At 34.7% G+C, this 21,462-nt stretch overlaps 2 protein-coding genes across 2 annotated transcripts; one reads left to right on the forward strand and one right to left on the reverse strand.

The window, feature by feature from the left end:
• Window positions 1-10,702: 10,702 nt before the first annotated feature.
• On the reverse strand, window positions 10,703-11,193 carry LOC101890939 (protein PET100 homolog, mitochondrial). The gene has a single exon (XM_005182440.4). The coding sequence runs from the start codon at window positions 11,063-11,065 to the stop codon at window positions 10,817-10,819; it is 249 nt and encodes an 82-aa protein (XP_005182497.1). The 5' UTR covers window positions 11,066-11,193; the 3' UTR covers window positions 10,703-10,816.
• A 3,423-nt stretch (window positions 11,194-14,616) lies between these two features.
• On the forward strand, window positions 14,617-16,654 carry LOC101890765 (4-aminobutyrate aminotransferase, mitochondrial). The gene has a single exon (XM_005182439.4). It carries the CDS (start codon window positions 14,817-14,819, stop codon window positions 16,275-16,277), a length of 1,461 nt encoding a protein of 486 aa, XP_005182496.1. The 5' UTR covers window positions 14,617-14,816; the 3' UTR covers window positions 16,278-16,654.
• Window positions 16,655-21,462: the final 4,808 nt, after the last annotated feature.

Below are 21,462 nucleotides of genomic sequence, written 5' to 3' on the forward strand. Positions count from 1 at the left end.
GACAGAGCAACAGTAATAATCTGATTGGAATTAGAAATTCTTTTTGGGACCTGAATTCTAAGAAGCTGTCATTTGAACTTCCAACAAAATGATTAAAATTCGAATATGATGTACCAAATAAAGGATATGATACTTTCTTTTTAAGTTTACAGAGAAGAAGATTTGGTAACATAATTTTCCGAATGATATTGTCTAGTGCAGAACTGTATTTATACAATGTATTTATACCAGAAGAAAATCTCAATTTCTAAAGGGTTTTTCGAATTCTAAATTTAATTAAACTCAAATTAAAAAAAAAAAAAACAAACTAACAACAAAAACAAAAAAGCTCTAAGTTCGGCAGGGCCGATCTTTTAATACACTTCACCATTTGGAACGAATTTGGCAATTTTCAAAAAAATAAAATCCGTTAAAAATGTTGTTAAAATCTTAAAAATACCGAATGTAGATGTTATATTAGGGTCTATACGACGACATGGACCTGCGTAGTTAACTTTTGTCATAAGTCATTACAATATTCAAATGCGAAACTTAAAAAAAGTCGATTAATAATGTAGCTAAAATCATCAAAATACCAAATAACGGGAGGTACAGTTGTATGGGGGGCTATACGTAGAAGTGGACCTGCACAGACAATTTTCTGATTTAGGCTGTAGTATTAATTACGAACTTAAAACACCAAATTTGAAACAATTCCGGTGAATAATGTCGCTAAAATCATCAAAATACCGAATATCGGGAGGTACCGTTATATCGACGCTGTGCGAAGACCTGGACCAGCATAGACAATTTTCTGTCACAGGCTGTAGCATCCATTACGAACTTCAAATACGACATCTCAAACAATTTCGGTGGGTATTGCATCTAAAATCGTCAAAATATCGAATATTTATTTATTTTTTTATTTATTTATTTAATCTATTAGTCTATGGATAATTCCTTACAGACTATATATGTACATAACAAATAATTGTATAATTAAAATTAAGAATTTAAAAACATTATTATTTTACTTTTTATAGTATTAATATCCATTGTAAAATCGATAAAATTATAAAACGCGTTAAAATCTTTTGAAATTCTTGTTAAAGGATCAGCGTTTGCATAGCTCATCCTGGAGAATTGAATTGCTAGTGGTGCATAGTGGCGGGTAGTACGTTGAGGAACATTGAAATTTATGTTGTTAACAAGAAAGCCAGCAGAAATATCACCCATAATCACATTATAAAGAAATGAGACATTTAGCATTTTTCTACGGCTTTCCAGAGTTGGCAGCTTGATCAGTGAGAGTCTATCAGTGTATGGTGGAAGATTATCATATGAAAAGTTCAAACTTCGTAGACAGAAAAGTAGGAATTGTTTTTGAACAGACTCGATGCGGTCGCTGTGTGTTTTATAAATTGGATCCCATATGACCGAAGAGTATTCCAAAATTGGGCGAACAATTGACATGTATAAATTTTTTGAAACATAAGGATCCTTAAACTCTTTACTCCAACGTTTCACAAAACCAAGAACTGATTTTGCTTTGTTTATAGAAACAGAAATATGAGATTTAAAGTTAAGTTTACAATCCAATACAACTCCAAGATCAACGAATGTATCAACTTTTTCCAGAGAATAATCACCGAGGGTGTAACAAGTATCCAATAATTTTTTTCTTGTGAATCTCATAAGTTTGCATTTCGAATAATTAATTTCCATAAGATTAATGTTGCACCAGTTAACAAACGAATTCAAATCATTTTGAAGCAGCTGATTCTTACATATCTCCGAAATGCTAAGAAATATTTTCACATCGTCGGCATACATCAAAATATTTGAAAATTTTATAGATGAAGGTAGATCATTTATAAATAAAGAAAATAGGATTGGTCCTAGATGACTTCCTTGTGGGACTCCAGAAGAAACCATAATACTCTTCGAAATGGCGTTTTTAAAACATACTTTTTGTGTTCTATTTTGTAGATATGAAAAAATCCATTCGGAACTTCTATTTGTAAATCCAATGTTTTTAAGTTTTAATCGTAATAATTTATGATTAACTTTATCGAATGCCTTGCTGAAATCTGTGTAAATTACATCAGTTTGCTTTCCTTGAAGAAATCCTCGATTTATAACTGTAGTGAACTGAATGAGGTTTGTTGTTGTAGAACACTTCCTCTGAAATCCGTGCTGATAGGGTGAAACAATAGAACTAATGCAATGGATAAGGTTTTCAGTAATCAGTTTTTCGAAAAGCTTTGGAATCACGCTTAATTTTGCTATTCCTCGGTAATTGGCCACATCAGATTTATTTCCGTTTTTAAAGAGTGGAATGATATACGATGTTTTCCAAACCTCAGGAAAAACAGCTTGAGTTATGGAAGCATTGAACAATATGGAAAGAGGATAAACAAAAGCATCGGCGCACTTCCTTAGGATGCAACTCGGGATATTATCTGGTCCAAAATCATAGCTATACTTTAAAGTTTTCAATACATTTAAAACCATAGAGCTGTTTAATAGTGAAATAGATATTGATTGATTAGTATTAATTTCGAAGGGGTAGTTGTTGCCGCTAAATGTTTTAGTAGAATATGTTGTACTGAAGAAGTCTGCAAACATGTTAGATATAACATTTATATCACAGGATTCAGCATCATCGTACTTTAAATTTGGTGGAAAATCGGTGGATTTGCGCTTCGAATTGACAAATTTGAAGAAAGACTTCGGATTCTGTTTAAAGTTGTTTTTGAGTTTTGTCAGATAATTTGAATAGCAAATATTATTCATAGTAGTATATTCAGACCGTGCTACAGAATATCTTCCGTAGTCAATGGAAGATCCTGTCTTTTTGTATTTCTTATATTGTTTATTTTTCACATTTTTAGCCTTTGCCAAAGCTGTAGAGTTCCATGGTGGCCCAGAAAGCTTCTTAATTACATATTTCGGTACGCTAATATCAATAAAATCGTATAGCTTTTTGTAAAAAATATCGATAGCACCATTTAAATCGTAAGTGCTAGACAAAAGGATATCCCAGTCTGTGTTATGCATAAGTTCACATAACTGCTCAAAGTTTGTTTTCGAAAAACATAAGGATTTCTCACTTTGAGTCACGGGTATGATTTGGTTTCCAGTAGGAAACGAAACATTAATTTTGATAGTTGGATGGTGCTGGTCTTCGGGAAATGTTAACGGATCAATTCGTTGAATGTAACATTCATCCACTTGATTTACAAATATCAGGTCCAATAACTTATTATAGGTGTTACGGATACAATTTATTTGAAAAATACCAAGATCAAAAAGTGTATCGAAGAATAATTCATAAAATTTGTGTATATTTTCGGGCAGCAGGTATTTATCCCCAGGTAAAAAATTCCACAACATGTTTGGTATATTAAAATCGCCAAGTATACAAATTAGATCCTCTGGCTTAGTTTTTTGTAAAACTGCTTTTAATGCATGGCTATGCTTTTCATAAATTATTTGCGGTGATGATGGAGGAATATATGAGCATGTTATAAACATTTTTTTCAAATTGTTTTTTACTTCGACAGCAATGAACTCAATATCAAGGGAAGAATCAAGATCCAGTAATTGGCACGAAAATATATTGGAAACAGCTATGAGCACTCCACCGCCGTTGCTTACACGGTCACGTCTAAAGATATTGTATTTGTTTGACAGAATTTCCGAGTTTAAAATACGTTAATTTAACCAGGTCTCAGTCATTACTAAGATATGATGTTCAAAGGTAAAACTGTCAACATACAATTTCGATATTTTAGATCGAATACCGCGGACGTTTTGATAGGCAATAGATAATGTATCATTACAAAAAGTGCTTAGTTTTTTGAAAAGTTAACAGAGTTTTGATGAATGTAACCATTATTATCAGGCATTTGTCTTTCTCTATATACGTATTCACGAACTATAGTATGTTTCGGCCAGAACTCAGGATCAATAAGACGAGTATACATATCATCAGAGGTTGTAATTTTGAATGATGCAATTGAACGTTGTTGCGTTGTAGGGAGGTACTGATATATGGGGCTATACGAAGACCAGGACCTGCATAGACAATTTTCTGTCACAGACAGTATTTCCCATTACGAACTATAAATACGTAATTTGAAACAATTCCGGTGAATAATGTCGCTAAAATCGTCAAAATACCGAATATATGGGGTCTATACCAAAACGTGGACCTATATGGCCCATTTCAAAAAGTCCTGCAGACATAATATACATTTCGGAAGCTAGAGTGATTTCCACAGACGGACGGACATGGCTAAATCGACATAGAATTTTGTGCTGATCAAGAATATATATACTTTGTTGGGTATATGTATATTTCGAATGACAAACATATATACCCTCCATACTATGGTGGAGGGTATAAAAACAAGTTAAAACCAGTAAAGAAAGTCCTAATGTCGGGCGGGGCTGACTTTATGATACCCTACACCACTTTGCTAATTTAGGAGAGCTACACATAACAATTAAAAGTTTTTATGGTAGAATTTAATCATACACGCTATGATTATAATTATTATTTAAAGTTCAAAGGGCTAAATATTTGTATCTTTTAAATTCGGACTTGTATTGCCCATTTGGTGCAAAATTAATTTGAAATCAGATAAAGATATCTATGGGAGCTATATCCAAATCTGAACCGATCTCGATAGAATTTGGCAAAGATATTTCTGAGCTGTATTTGATATATTTCCCTGAATATCGTTGTTACGGAGTGCATATTACGTCTGTGGGTAACAAATACAACAAATCGGATGAATAATATATATGGGAGCTATAGCTATATCTGAACCGATCTTCACCAAATTTGGCATACTACCTTCAGTTCGGTCGTATGTGCCAAATTCCATCCCATTTGGGCAAATATTAGACTTTTGGTGCACAATAAAATGTAAATCGGACGAAGTTATATATGGGAGCTATATCCAAATCTGAACCGATCTCGATTAAATTTAGCAAAGGTATTTCTGAGCTGCATTTGATATATTTCACCAAATATTGTTGTTACAGAGTGCATATTACGGTTGCGGAGGACAAAAATAACAAATCGGATGAACAATATATATGGGAGCTATAGCTATATCTAAACCGATTTCGATCAAAATGGCATACTTATTTTCAGGCCTAATTTGGTTGTATGTTCAAAATTACATACCATTCGGACTGATATTACACGTTTGGTGCACAATAAAAGGCAAATCGGTATAGCCGACAGATGTATACCCTCATCCAATGTTCGATTATTTGAACATATTTTCATTTCTGTTATGATCATTCAAATGGAGTAAATTCCGAAGGAATGGGCAAAAATTGTAAATTTCATATTGGACCAAAATAAATATGATTAAAACATTACGACGTGCCAGGTTTGGAATATATTGGTTAATTTATGTGAAATATTTTTTAGAAAATGTTAGGCAATTTTGAAAATGTGACTGAGGTACCAGGTCATGGGGTATAGTTACGGTGACCATCCGTTCACTATTATAGTGGACAGTACACTATTTGAGCCTCGTGTACACAATTTTTTTCATGTACACTATTTGTACATTTTTTTGCCAATTGCCCCATTTTTTAAAACATTTTTCTTTCATGTGTTCACTTATGTTCACTTTTCTCTTCTGTTGACTATTCTTGGTCATTAATTAATATTCTTGGCAAATCTTTGTCTCATTCTTATTTATTATGAATTATAATCTGGCCATTATGTCTATTATGAGAAAAGACACAGTCAAGCTTGTGTCTTTCATAAATATATTCTGCGTTTAGAAGCAGCAGTAATTTTAAAAGACTTAAAACTGAAGTTAATAGAACGAAATGATGAAGTATTTCTACCATTAGCGGTTCAAAATGCTGTTTCAGATCTAGAGTCGGAGGGATTAGATGTTAATATTTTGAAAGAAAAATAAAACATTTTTACGGAACTTGTATTGACTATTTGCACCAATGGGATGAATCATTCAGAGAAATTGTGGGATTTTCTTGGGTACTTTTAAAAACAGTTCCATCTTGGCAGCAAGTAGAAAAATCGTTGGCTAAAGTAATAGAATTTAGAAATGATTTAAATATAAATAATAACGACGTCTTTGATGATTTTACTTCCGTAAAAAGTTATGCAAACGTGGGCAAAATAGAAATTTGGAAAAAATCCGAAATAAATCCTGATAAAAAGTGGGTTGAAGTTTTTAAATTCTTCTACAACGAAAATATTCCTTATAAAAATATTTTAAAATTAGTGGATTTTGCATTTTCTTTGCGTGCATCAAATGCACCAACAGAAAGGGTTTTTTCTATATCTAATAATATTTGGACTTCGGAGAAAACTCAAATGAAATTGGAAACACTAGAATCTCTCTTAATTGTAAAATGCAATTTTGAAATGGATTGTACTGAATTTAAATCATTCTTAACGAATAGAACTGATGTTTTGAAAAAATACACTCTGTTGAGAAATACCAAAAGTAAAGTATGTATATTTTTACATTCGTTTGTATGTATGTATGTATGTACGTATTTTTAGTTTAGTTTCATTTTTATTAATATATGTTTATGGTAATGAATTTTATGTTATGTTTTTAAATAAAATAAATACAATCTATGAAAATGTGTACACTATTTCTTTATGGGTTTAATGGTCACCGTAGGTATAGTCGAACGAAGTATACCATTTTCATACTTCATCTAATACAGATAAAAATATTGGTATGGGCAAAATTACAAGAAAATCAATCATTTATATGCAATTTTATGCGAAATCATAAATTCCATATTAATATCAAGTTTCTAGTTATTTCGCTTCCTTCAGCGTTTTGTTTTTCACAATCTTGTACTCTTTGTGGGGGAGGAACCAGAAAAAATGATCTGATCTCTACCATCTTTATAACAGATCTTGTTTTGATGGAAATATTAAGATTTACGAAGTTTAAATGGAATCGAATGTTAATTTGGCTTTTTATGAGCTTCATTGATATTCAAAATTTTGTGGGGGAGGTACTAGAAGGAGTTATCCGATAAATTCCATCTTCGCATCAGATCTAGTGTTAGTAGAAGTAATAAGATGTGTAAAATATAAAGAGATCCGGATTCATATTTCGGATTTTATAATCGTTTTGGTTTTTCAAAACTTTAACCAAATCTCTACCATCTTAATTACAGATCTTGAGTTGATAGAAATATTGAGTTGTTCGTAGTCTGAATAGAATAGGATATTAATTTGGCGTTTTATGAGCTTCACGGATATTCAAAATTTTGACCCCTTGTGGGGGAGGTACCAGAAGTTGTGGGCTGATATATCGCATCTTCATACCAGACCTTGGGTTACTAAAAATATTGTTATGTGTGTATTTTGAAGGACATCGAACTCTTACATCACATTTTATAAGCGTTATAATTTTTCAAAATGATGACCCTTTGTTGGGAAGGCACTTGATAGAGTGGACTGATGCTATACATTTTCGCACCTAACCTAGCACTGATGCAAATATTGGGATTCGCAAAGTTGCAACAAAATCGGATAATCCTTTCTCTCTCTGCTCAGTAAAATATTTAGGGTCTAAAATCGTTATTTCCACTAGGCACGTTTTGACCGTATCAAATGATATATACCCTCTCTTGCCATATGGTTGAGGGTATAATAAACCGGCAGGGTATTATAAGTATCGACATTTAAATATTCCAAACATATGTTGAGTGCACATCCGGAATGACTTCCTGTTACTGTTCATTCATTATACATTCATGGTATAAGAATCTAAGGCAATGGAAGTGTTGCTGATTTGACGCAACAGCCATTTGGAAATTTGTTGCTAGAAAACAATTCAAACTCCACCTGAAAAATAAATAAATAAATGTAAACAAGCCATAAAATCACATTTCCGCCAAATATTTTTTACTTAACAACCTTGGATCTAATAACTACGACAACAAATGAAAAATCCTTTGCTTAAAAAGTAAGTTCATATAAATGATATGGCAAGCAACATTTCAAGAATAACCTTGTGTTCAATACTTTTTACCAACGTTAATTATGATGTAAAATGTCGGAGTTCTTGCTTCCACACTTTCGCAGAAAGTCAATTATGAAATATTTATGGATAGTCAGATATTCGGAATCTCTATATTACCTAAAACGTTTGAACTACAAAAATAAAGTTAGTGTTTATTTGACATAGGCTTAGGGTCAAAGTAAATCCGCAAGTGCTTCTTTCTTCTGTTAATTCAATGTTGAATATATAGTAAATAGTGTTTCCTTATAGTGACACATCCAATCAAGAAAACTATTATTCGTGCACCATTTTACCAAATGTCTAACTAAAATCCATTTCATTCATTTCAATGAAACAAAATTTTAAAACCTATAAGTATTTATCGTATTACGTTTTGATATACTAAGAAAGCCAAAACTCTTCCAGATCACTATTTAGTGTTTTTCAAAGAAAAAGCATAAAAGTATTTAAAATGTATGAGACTTGTAATTTTAGGATTTTTTTTGGTTAGAAAAATATTGGACCATAGATAACAAAATGATTGGGTTATATTCATAATTTACCTAAATTCGAACCAAAATGGGTTAAAAGTGAACCCTATATCAGGATATGGGAAAAGGAGGATCCATTAGTCTATCTTTTCGAAAATGATTAGATAAATGTCGAAACTAGAGCTCCATTCAAGAATAACCATGTGTATCATAAACGGAAAAATTCTGTGATCTGGCTGGATCGACACATAACATCATGAAATGTTTTCCAAGCAGATGTGAGGTCCCAAACCTTTATTTTGATAGACCATTTTTTCATACACCCATATTACCCATATAGTTGTAATTCTAACTGAGGAAGTACAAAAAGGAAGCCATTTTATTTGGACAATATCATTATGGTGTGCCAAGATTAGACCAACTCCAATACCACGACACGTTTCACATGATTCACGATAATTTATAGTTTTAAATTATTGTAGAGGTATCAAAATCTGTGGGTCTGTAGTTCAATTTTTTCACATACTCCTGAGAAAAATATTGCCTTGAACTATGTTTGCACTAAATCCTGTACCCCATTCGTTTTATATAATACTAGCCGGATCCAGCGCGCTCGCTACACCTTTTGATTTTATATGCATTTTTTGATACCAAATTTCGTCTTTCTGTTCGAATTTAAATGGAATCGGACAAACATATCATGTTTGGTGCATCAAATATGTGAAATCGGCCGAAAATATATATGGGAGCTATATCCAAATCTGAACCGATTTCAATATAATTTGACAAATTTATTTTCTGATCAAAATCCCGTCACACATTCCAAATTTATTGGAATCGAATATACATATCATGTTTGGTACATCAAGATGCAAGAAATCGGTCGAAAATATATATGGGAGCTATATCCAAATCTGGACATCAAATAAACGAAACCAGTCGAAAATATATATATGGGAACTATATCCAAATCTGAATCGATTTCAATATAATTTAGAAATTTTTTTTCTGATCAAATCCCGTCACTCATTCCAAATCATATTGGAATCGAACATACATATCGTGTTTGGTGCGTCATAGAAAAGAAATCGGTCGAAAATATATATGAGAGCAATATCCAAGTCTAAACCGATTTCAATATAATTCGGCAAATTTATTTTTGTTTCAAGTTCCGTTAGGCATTCCAAATTTGGGGACTGTATCTGTAATAGATTAATAGATATGTGCATATAAAATCTAAATCTGGGAGGTACCTCCGACTTTGATGCTATATCTCCAGTTCCAAGAGGAATTTTAAAAATTTTTATGGCCTATGTTACTTTCAAGCGATGTTGTAGTATGCTTGGAAATGTTCAGCAAAATCTCTTCAGCGGTTTTCGAGTCCATAATTACAAACAAATATAGAAACATATTTGTATTGTCTCGTTGTAAGGTCCAGGAAGAACGCGCGACCTAAAACTTCATGGCACCACGATTTTCATGGTTTCATTTTAAAATGTATGCCAAACTGATTTGTATTGCCTCGTTTAAAGGTCCAGGAAAAACGTTCGACTTAAATCTTCATGGCATCACGATTTTCATGGTTTCAATTTAAAATGTATGCCAAACTTATTTAAATTGCCTCTTATTTGAATTGCCTCTTTGTAAGGTCCAGGAAAAACGTGCGACCAAAAACTTAAAAACTTCATGACATCACAATTTTCATGGTTTCCTATAGATAGTATTTTAGTAATAAATTTATACGTTCTAACATAGTTCTTCTTGACACTCTTCTACAAGTATAAGTGTTGTTAGTACGTAACGACTCTGTCACCCAGTTGCATGCAGATCTTGTTTTCCCATACTCTAATCTATAATAATTGTTTGAAGCTCCAACGTTTGCAAAATAATTTGCCAAATTTCTGTAGATTTTATCCCACCATGTGGGATGTTTCGGACAACTTTTATTGTTTTTAGATTCTGTTCTGTTCTACAGTTCAAACCTAAAGCATTTACTATAGCCTGTAAATATTTCTCACAATATCGTGCAGTACTAAATCTACTATATTTGCATAGTGCTCCTTTTGATAGGCATCTTGACTGATGGATATCTAGTTTGAACGACATAACCTTTTAAAGTCATGACATCCATAAATTATCTTGCCGGTTAATGGGAAAAGCTTGTAGTCTTGCAATTTCGTTCTCATCTTCTAACAAACTCAATTGAATTTTGTTTTTCAATATTTATTAAACAATACACATTTTCTTATATAATGTAAAAATGAATTATATGATTTAACGAACTAAAACAAACACCTATCTCCATTCTCTGCCAATCTAGGCCGATTGCTTCTTTTCAATATCTTCCAAAGCTTTCAAGAATTTCTGATCTTGTTTTTCGCGATGTTCCTTGATGGCCTGTTGCAGTGTCTCACGATGGCCCAAACTTTCTGGTGGATATAATTCACGTTTCTTTTTGGTTACCCATTCTTCGAAGTACGCTGGTTGATTAAAGATATGAAACATTGCCACCGGGAATGTCATGTACATGGCCATTTTGAAGACTTCCAATGTCCAGCTACCCATTTTGAGTGAGTTTAGAAGAATTCCAGCAGTCGTCCTCTCGACCAGAAAGATACTATATAGAGAAATTACCGATAAATATGTAGAATCAAAACAAACGAGGTATTGATATAGGGTTCTATAACATGAAAAGGTCATTACGATTAGGTTTCTGAAAATCGTTTTCTTCTAAGCTATTTATTTTGTAGTAACCCGAGTACCGGTTATGAAATTGGTCACGTACTTGCCAGTTAGTGGTAATGTATTGTGTCATCGTTAAATTTTAATTTAAATTTAAAAACAAAAAATTATTAATAGGCAGGTGAATGAATGGCACAATGAAATCAAGGAAAGCATTGTAAAATTTACAATTTTTGTTATGAAATAAATATTAAGAGATATATAGAATATGATTTAAAAAAACTTGAACTTTCATTCGTTTTTTTGGTTATTTATTCGAAGTAAATTTATTCAAAAGTAAAACAACTTGCTGCATTTATGTCAATAGCAATACTGTAATGTCAGTACATAGAGGAACCAAAATGGAATTGAGAAATTAAGAATTTCGGGTGACAATACCAGCGTTCATTCTACAGTGTTAAGTATAATTTTCCAAAAATGTTTATACGACTGGGCCCAAATTAGTTAGGCTGGAAGTGTGTTCCAATTTACTTGTGAGTAGAAATCTGTCTTTGAATATATTAGGTTTTTGTGTGACGTGTGACTCTCTTTGAATTTCAAATGTCTTTTGACAGCAAACTTCTCAGTTGGACTTACTGGCCGACCTTATATAATAAAAAATTGTAACCAGTTGGTATCCTGCCACACCTTCTTATTGTCCCGTGGATTTTCTCGTAAAGAGAGATGTTGTGTGAAGAAGCCTTAATGTAATATTTTGAGTCGTTCCATTAAAAAAGGCAGCAAAAATAAATGCCGCATTCGACTTCTGCCGCCTTTTCTCTTTATAATTTGACATTAATATGCCTAGCCATGATGCCAATCTGATTATGTTCACCTCACCTTTAATTTAGGTTATAACAGAAATATGTGCAGCGTGGTGTACTTTATAATCGACCATTTATCAATCTCTATTTTAGAAAATGTCATAAACGTCCATTAATCAGTATTTAGATAGGGATGAAGTAGCACCTCTTTTGCTAGTTGGTTTTCAAAACAAGGCAAAACACTAGCCATAGTCAGCAGTCCTAACAATAAATGAGCGCGGAACTTTCCAAAACCATTATGAGAGTGCTATTATCACCTGATTTTTAGCTCTCCCGCACTTGTTTGTTATCTGCCAAATTTGATAATAGAGCGATAAATTGTTGTTGCCACACTTTCTCTGGGTATGCAGGTGTGTGTGTTGGTATCATATATTTTTAGAGAACAATAAATGCGATTCCAAGAGTGATAGTATTTTTGAGCAATAAAATTCAATTTATAAATATGTTAATAAAATACAATAGGAAGATAAACATGCACACGTTCGTTATTCTAATTTATTGTTGTTTTTATTTTTGATACAAAAAAAAAAAATGTTGTAGACTTTATAATAGTATTTTTTATGAATCTTTTGTTGTTTGTGATCCTCATTTGTTTTGAACACGTACACTTGCGCTCTTTAATGTAAATGTCGGGAACATCTCGAAATAATCATGTCAGCTAGAAGCTATATAAACACATACCCAATTTTTTTGTGTTAAGACTCCAAAAACCTACCAAAACCAAAGCCAATTCTTTTTGATGTGGAATAAGGAACTTATAAGTAGGAAGAGATTATGACTCTTACTCTGTCAGAGACTGTAAAAAATCAGCGGATCATAGAAAGATGTACAACACAGGAATATTATGAGCCCATGTAACGCTCTAACTTTGGCTGAGTGCCAAAATAAAAACAGACCCTGTTATCGGTGGTTTGCCCATTAAACTTCTGCTTCTAAAAGAGGTAATGGCAGATAGAAAAAACAAAAATCACACAAATGAGCGACGAAAGAGCAAACAAGGAGAATAGGTACATAGTTTTTATCGGCTGGGTCTACACGATTAATTGTCGAGAATACGTGTTAAAATATTCCATTAGAAAAATTGCAATGTAATCTTTATGATTACTACAAAATTTCAGGTGAGAGGTGTAGTTCAGATTCGGAGTATTTTCGGAGATAGAAAGCCAGATAATGAGAGAATTTTTTTTGGCATAAATCATCGTCTGTCTATTTAGCTAAAATAATAAAGGAATCCAGGGTGATGTCAGGAAAAAATCCTCTTATGTATTAGGACCTTAAAAGAATATCTGGAGGCCACAAAAATTCTTATAGTCTGGTCATATACAATAAGGTTTCGTAAACGGAACACCACAGACAGTGTAAGAAGAATCTTCTTTCCTATAAAAAGTCAAGCTATTTAATTCCATATGCATTTCTAATATTTGAAAGCTGATGAGTTTAATGAACTTTCGCCAAGTTCTACATAAAAACATAAATTAACGTTCCATTTATATTTCTGATTTTTTTTCTTCAAGTCAGTACCTACATCAGACCACAAGATCACAAACTTTTGCTGTTTACTTTCCACCCCGACAAACGTAAACAGACAACAGATCAGACAGTGGGTGTGGCAAAGTTCATTAACCTTTAACAAACAAAGCAAAACAACAGTTTTAAAATAAATGACAAACCATTGCATTTTTATTAATACCGTCGTACAATATATGTCACATGGTGTTTGTTGTCTCAAATGGTCAAAACAAGTAAAAAAAGAGGTTTGAGCTTAACCGAACTTTAAATAATTAGGGTATAGCAAACCTGTATATGCGCTAAAAAAGTTTAAGAACTTTAAAATGGCTGAACTCAAGAGGGGGCCTCTATCTCAACAGAGTAACAAATGTATGACAGCCCTAAATATTGCTAGATTTAGATTAGCTTTTGCATAAAAGAATAAAGAAGTTTAGGTGGACTTAAATTTCGGTCAATAGTCTAAACACGGTAACCTTAAATTCCTTGTTCTTTTACGTGGGCGTATATTCAAATGTTAAACCTAGAAATCATTTATCCACAAAAAATACCACATAATTTTGTTATGCAAAGGTATTTTCTCATTTTTTCTGAGCCTGCTAAAAATTCTTACAAAAATATTGTTGTTTTGCCATAAAATAGGGTATTAATGATTCGACCCTGCTCATCTCCACACAGTGAATTTACGATTGTTACTCTGATTATCTATAAACAGCTTGAAACTAATAACAGCCACACAGTCCTGCAATAAAGGCATGTACTTACCTACCACTGATTTCAATTACGGTTATTAGTGCGCCGAATCTTTATTTTTGATGATATCCCACAGCAACGAACAACAAAAACAGCAACATTAAGAGAATACAGTGGTGTGGAGCACAGTAATTGAGAATGAAAGTAAGTTGAGTGAGTGAGTGGCTGACTGACTGCAGAGATAGCGTTATTGGCCCCCCAACTATCATTCTCATCAACAACAATCATGAATGCTGAGAGCGTGAGAGACACCGCAATGCTCTCCATTTGCATTTCTTCATGCCGATGAAGAGGTATTTTGTGAGGAATGAAGGTATACCAACATTCAGTGCTTCCATGCATTCCGTTCCGTATTGTACATAAAAATCCAAGTTTAAGGAAAAGCGGGACAACGAACCTATCCGGATATTGAAGAAGAAAAATAAAAAAAGAAACGGACAACACCAACAACGAACGTTATTGTTCTTTTGGGAATTTGCAAAAACTGAATTGAAAAAACAAAAACTACAACCATGCGTGCTGCCTTAGGTTTAAAACACGTAACCAGAGCTTCCAAAAATGTTAAACATTATTCCTCGTTGGCCGAGCCCAAGGAGCCAATACTAAAAACCTCCACCATTCCTGGACCCAAATCCTTGGAGTTGAAGAAACAATTGGGTGCCATACAACAGGCAGGCACTGTCCAACTGTTTGCCGACTATGAAAAGTCCACAGGAAACTATTTGTGTGATGTTGATGGTAACATGCTATTGGATGTCTACACACAAATCTCGTCGGTGCCATTGGGCTATAATCATCCCAGGTTGTTGAAAGTCTTCGAAAACGATAGCAACTTAAAAGCTTTAATTAATCGTCCTGCCTTGGGTGTATTCCCTGGCAAGGAATGGCCCCAGAAACTGGAGAATGTCCTTAAGCAGGTGGCACCCAAGGGTCTCGACAAAATGACCACCATGATGTGCGGCTCATGTTCCAACGAGAATGCCTACAAGAATATCTTCATGTGGTACAGACAGACCCAGCGCGGTGAAAATGTCACCTTCAGTGAGGAGGAGAAAAACTCCTGCATGTTTAATATGCCACCAGGTGCCCCCAAGCTGAGCTTGCTCTCCTTCAAGGGAGCCTTCCATGGCCGTACCATGGGTGCTTTATCGACCACACATTCCAAATATATACACAAAATTGATGTGCCATCCTTTGACTGGCCCGTGGCTAGTTTCCCCGAATATCGTTATCCTTTGGAAGAGAATGTTATGTACAACCAGGAACAGGATAAACGCTGCTTGGCCGAAGTTCAGGACTTAATCGAGCAATACAACAAAAAGGGTATTCCAGTGGCAGGTGTTGTGGTCGAGCCCATTCAAAGTGAGGGCGGTGACAACGAAGCCTCTCCCGAATTCTTCCAACAATTGCAACGCATTTGCAAGGCCAATGGCATGGCTCTGCTCATCGACGAGGTACAAACTGGCGGTGGTGGCACCGGTAAGATGTGGTGCCATGAACACTTCAACCTACCCTCTCCCCCCGATGTAGTTACGTTCAGCAAGAAAATGCAATTGGGTGGCTACTTCCACACCAGTGAATTTGTTCCCAAGGAAACCTATCGTATTTTCAACACCTGGATGGGTGATCCAGGCAAGATTCTCCTGCTCGAAGAAATCGTTAAAGTGATCAAAGAAGAAAATCTGCTGGACCAGGTTCAACGATCGGGTAAGGTTCTCAAGAGTGGTCTATTGGAATTGGAAAAAGAGTTCTCGACCATTCTGAATTCCACACGTGGACGTGGTACCTTCTTGGCGGTCAATTGCAAGAATGGCAAGACTCGCGACGATATGATTGCCAAATTGAAAATGACCGGTTTGCAAACCGGTGGTTGTGGTGATGTAGCCATACGCTTTAGACCAGCATTGATCTTTAGCGAAAAGCATGCCAATATGGTATTGGATCGTTTCCGCAAGGTGCTCAAAGAAATGTAAGCAGTCATCTAAAGAAGAAGATACAACAACACATAATCTCTAAAACGCATAAAGCTAAGGGCAAGACCTGCATTCCAGAAAAAAAAGCAAACACACGCGCACACACACACGCATAAGCCAATGGGGGAAATTATTTAATTTATAGCCATAGAATTGTTTGCAAACGCACCAAAAAGAATTCTACACACTTCCCGGTGAGTGATGGTGATGGTGGTGGTCGGTTGTTCCTTTTGTTTTTTGTTGAACCGCCCCCTCCCCTCATTCACTCTTCCGCCAAGCCACACACTTGAATACAGAATAACTGTTTGTATCAATTTATGTTTGCTTTAATTTAGACAATAAATTAATAAATCATACTACAAAAAGAACAACAACAATCGTATTGTACTATGTTTTGGTTTGATTGAAAACAATTGCTCGGAGAGAGGTTTGGGTTTATGTGTCTCGTTAAGGTACAACTGACTATAATGGATGCTATGGTGAAACCCAGTGCTCATGTTTTGTGGTGATTTTTCAATTGGTTAGTTTATTAAGAGCACAGAACAGAATCGTAGAGGACCAAGGGAGGTCTAGATTTTTTAAATTTAATTAAAATTTATAAGAAAATTGATTTCTTTCTGCGTAGTGAAAGTGTATCATACCGTATATGTATGTATGTGAATGTAGATGATATAATAGACTACCTTCTTCGTGGGATATTTAAATGAAGGCCAACATTTCAATCAATAGCTCTCGAAGCATTGACCTACCCCAAAAAAAAGGGGGTGGGTAGGCCATATTATCTGGTGGACGCTTGTGTTTTTATTATGCAACATATTAAGTATATCGTCTACAATATTAAGAAAATAGTTGTGAAGAGCTCTGCCTGTACGAGGGGTGTACAGGAAGTAATAAACATTAATTTTCCGACAAAAATGCAGATTCACAAATTAGTTTCCATCGATAAAATTTTTTGATATACGATCATCGCCTTACCAGGATGATGTGCTTGTTATGTTTACGCACGAAGTGTATACAAATGCCAGTATTGTAGTATTTATAAGAAACAAGTAAAAAAGCTGTAAGTTCGGCCGGACCGAACTTTGAATACCCTCCACCATTTGGAACGAATCTAAAACAAAACCAGTAAAGAAAGTCTTAAAGTCGGGCGGGGCCGACTTTATGATACCCTACACCACTTTGCTAATTAAGTAGAGCTCCACATAACAATTAAAAGTTTTTATGGGAGAATTCAATCATACACGCTATGATTATAATTATAATTTAAAGTTCAAAGGACTAAATATGCCGAAGCATTTGTATCTTTTAAATTCGGAATTGTATTGCCCATTTGGTGCACAATTAATTTGAAATCGGATAAAGATATATATGGGAGCTATATCCAAATCTGAACCGATCTCGATAAAATTTGGCAAAGATATTTCTGAGCTGTATTTGATATATTTCCCTGAATATCGTTGTTACGGAGTGCATATTACGGTTGTGGGTAACAAATATAACAAATCGGATGAATAATATATATGGAAGCTATAGCTATATCTCCGATCTTCGCCAAATTTGACATACTAGCTTCTAGACTCAATTCGGTCGTAAGTGCCAAATTCCATCCCATTTGGACAAATATTAGACGTTTGGTGCACAATAAAAGGTAAATCGGACGAAGTTATATATGGGAGCTATATCCAAATCTGAACCGATCTCGATAAAATTTAGCAAATGTATTTCTGAGCTGTATTTGATATATTTCCCCAAATATTGTGCATATTACGGCGGCGGTGGACAAAAATAACAAATCGGATGAACAATATATATGGGAGCTATAGCTATATCTGAACCGATTTCGATCAAATTTGACATACATATTTTCAGGCCTAATTTGGGTGTATATGCAAAATTCCATACAATTCAGGCTGATATTACACGTTTGGTGCACAATAAAAGGCAAATTGGACGAAGATATGTATGGGAGCTATATCTAAATTTTGACCGATTATCTCCAATTTCAATAGGGTTCGTCCTTGGGCCAAACAAAAGATCTTTGCAAAATTTCATCTGGATCGGGCAATAAATTCGACCTGTACTTTGTTTACAAAAATACATGGACAGACGCACGGACATGCATAAATCGACTCAGAATGTGATTCTATGCAGATCATCAAAAGGAACTATGGGTCTATCTCGTTTCCTTCTGGCTGTTACAAACAAATGCACAAAGACATAATACCCTGATCACCTTGTGGTGTAGGGTATAATGACCACCTTGTGGTGTAGGGTATAAAAAGAGGTACTATTATATGGGGGCTATACCAAAGCGTGGACCTGCACAGACAATATTCTGTAGTAGGCCGTAGTATCCATTACGAACTTCAAATACCAAATTTGAAACAATTCCGGTGGAAAATCTCGCTAAAATCATTACAATACCGAATATATATGGAGGATATACGAAGAACCGGACCTGCACAGACAATTTTCCGTCTTAGGCTGTAGAATCCATTACTAACTTCAACAGAAATAATGTAGTAAGCTCGAATTCTAAATATCGGCACTAATAAACATATTTTCTGGAAAACTGGAGGATAGGGTGTTAGATGTACAGGTTAATGGAATACAGATGCAGGCAAAGCTTAGTGACAGTTCTAATTTGTTTTTGGATGCTTTGGCGTTGTATTGACTGTTTCTAATTTTTGGAATTCTGTTGCCAAGAACACCTTTTCAATGTCAGACCTCACTTTGTCGCCCTTGGTCAAAAAATACAAGGGAGAGGTTTCCCTGACCTGTTTGACTTGAAGCATAAGAAGAGGTAAAGATCTTTTTCTTCTTCGCAATCTTTTAATACAGGACCAAATTGCTTTTAGAGATCCTGCGATCTTTTACTAATTCTGTTGCCTTTCTCATAACAGCAATTTTAGCTTATATGGCCTGTGTTAGCGTCTTCATCTCTCTTGTATAAATAGCCAGCCCGTGCGGAAGAAGTGAACTGCCGGTGTGGATTTTGAGACAGTAACATTGAAAAATTGTTCTAAAATCATGAAAATACCGAATATCGACGTCTTAAATCGTCGTTTACTCTGATCAAGAATATATACAGGGTGAGATAAAAAAACGTTATAATTTTTACATTTTTTTACAATTTTAGTGAATGAAAGCAAAAAATGTCGGAAATAGCATCAAATTTTAGAACAAGTTTAGATTGTTTCGAATTGGTCACCTTTGGCATGAATTATGGCCTTCAAACGACCAATGAAACCAGTATTTTGGCCCATTCCCGGCGAAGCGATTGCTTGAGGTGATCGTCACTTTGGTATTTTTTAGTGCAACATACTCCAGACATAATGGTCCAACGGATTGGTATCCGGAGATTTTGGTGGCCATTGTGCGCTTTAAATGAAGCGAGGAACCTCATTTTGTAACCATTCTTGGGTGGCGCGTGCTAAGTGTGATGGTGCTGAGTTCCTTTGGAATGTCCAAGGTCTGCAGCCAAAATGTTTGCCTGCCCAAGGCTTTAATTATTCGGCATTTATTCTGATGCCACGGTCGATTAATACGAGCGGAAAGCGATGACCGGCGCTTGAGTTCTGGTGGCCAACCGAAGGTGCACATTTTCAACTGACCTCTTTAACAAGTAAACACGATCATTTTGTTTGTTTACAAACTGCTGGACAACGAATGTTTTCTCTTCGGAGAAAATTAAAATCGGCAGTTCACCACTTTCGGCCAAGCGAGTCTATTTTCTTTCTGTTGCGGTGTAAGTTCTTGCATTTTTTTGGAATTTCAATGGCTTTACCCCGAGCTCATTTTTCAATATTTGCCGAATGGAATATTGCGATATGTTCAGCTCACAAGTCATTTTTCGGCCACTGCGACGCGGGTTTCGATCAAGTCGCTTCTTTACTTTCGAACCATTTCTGCTGATGTTGCTGTTTTCTTCCGTCCACCTCATTGACGCCGGGCTACACTACCAGTATCATGGTAATAACCGATGGTACGAGACACAAAAGATTTATTCAAATTTAAATGCTGGAGTGCTCTAACGATGACCACTTGTGGTTTTCCAGCAAAACATAAAGAAACCACACTATCACGCTTGAATGTCATCACGAATAACTTTTTTCCGGAAAATTCTCACCAAAGTGCTTTTGTACGCTTGTAGACAATATAATGAGCTGTCACTGGAATAATTTTAACAGCTGTCGGACGAGTGCCTTGAAAATGACAGCGGTCTGAAGTTGGTTGCAGTTGTTTCATCTCGCCCTGTATATAGCTTCATTAGTATAGCGTTTCTTTGCCACTGTGGCATAATAACCTAATTGTTCCTACATGCAGTCCAGGACTTTAATGGCGAGCAATTATTGCTTTAATATTTTGTCCTTACATTCAATTCTGGTGAATTTAAAATTATGCTTTATTCTACAGGGAAAATAATAGAATAATTAGATCCTTGAACGTACAATTCCGTCACTAAATGCATTTTAATCTGCTTAGATTATCAGATCGCCAGATGATGAAATATGGCACCAAACCTATTAAATTAGGTTCTTAATCTTAGGCTGCGACTTATTTTTATCAACTGAATCTTGTGCCACAAAATACACTTGAACTTCAAAAAATGAACTCAAAAATTGTCATAAATTAAACACAATTAAATTTAATCAATTTATTTATATTAATCAAAATCATATGACTTCTTTTTGCCAACTAAATTCGGAAGAAAAAAAAACTAAACAAAAATCAAATTTCTTGAAAGATAAAGCAATTGAGTGGACGTGAAGTTTGGCCCTCAGGAAAAATAAAACATTTATTCGCGGAATAAGATTGTTCATGGTCAAGGGCATAAATATGTATATAAAATGATTTGTCATTTGTCATAGGCTGGAATTTGGAAAAAGGAATTTGTCGCGGATATATTTTGACTCTGAAAATGTCTTCCTAAGTCTTAAGGTCATCATGTGTTTGTGGATTAAGTTATGTGGAAATTATATGCTCTCTTCCAGAACTTGCAAGCTCCATACAATAATTACAAGGTACGGCAGAATGATAAAATTTGAAAGACACAACCCTGAAGCGAGTGTCTTGTAACTTCAAATTTACAAATAACAAATGCAACTAGTTGTTTTTATACCCTCAGCCGTATGGCTGGAGAGGGTATATATCATTTGATGCGGTCAAAATGTGCCTAGTCAAA

Source organism: Musca domestica, unplaced genomic scaffold, assembly GCF_030504385.1.
Source record: "Musca domestica strain aabys unplaced genomic scaffold, Musca_domestica.polishedcontigs.V.1.1 31, whole genome shotgun sequence".
NCBI classification, from domain to species: domain Eukaryota; kingdom Metazoa; phylum Arthropoda; class Insecta; order Diptera; family Muscidae; genus Musca; species Musca domestica.

Bases quoted from the DNA above. Each gene is read 5' to 3' on its own strand.
- LOC101890765 (XM_005182439.4), top strand. From the start codon at position 14,817: ATGCGTGCTGCCTTAGGTTTAAAACACGTAACCAGAGCTTCCAAAAAT.
- LOC101890939 (XM_005182440.4), bottom strand. From the start codon at position 11,065: ATGGGTAGCTGGACATTGGAAGTCTTCAAAATGGCCATGTACATGACA.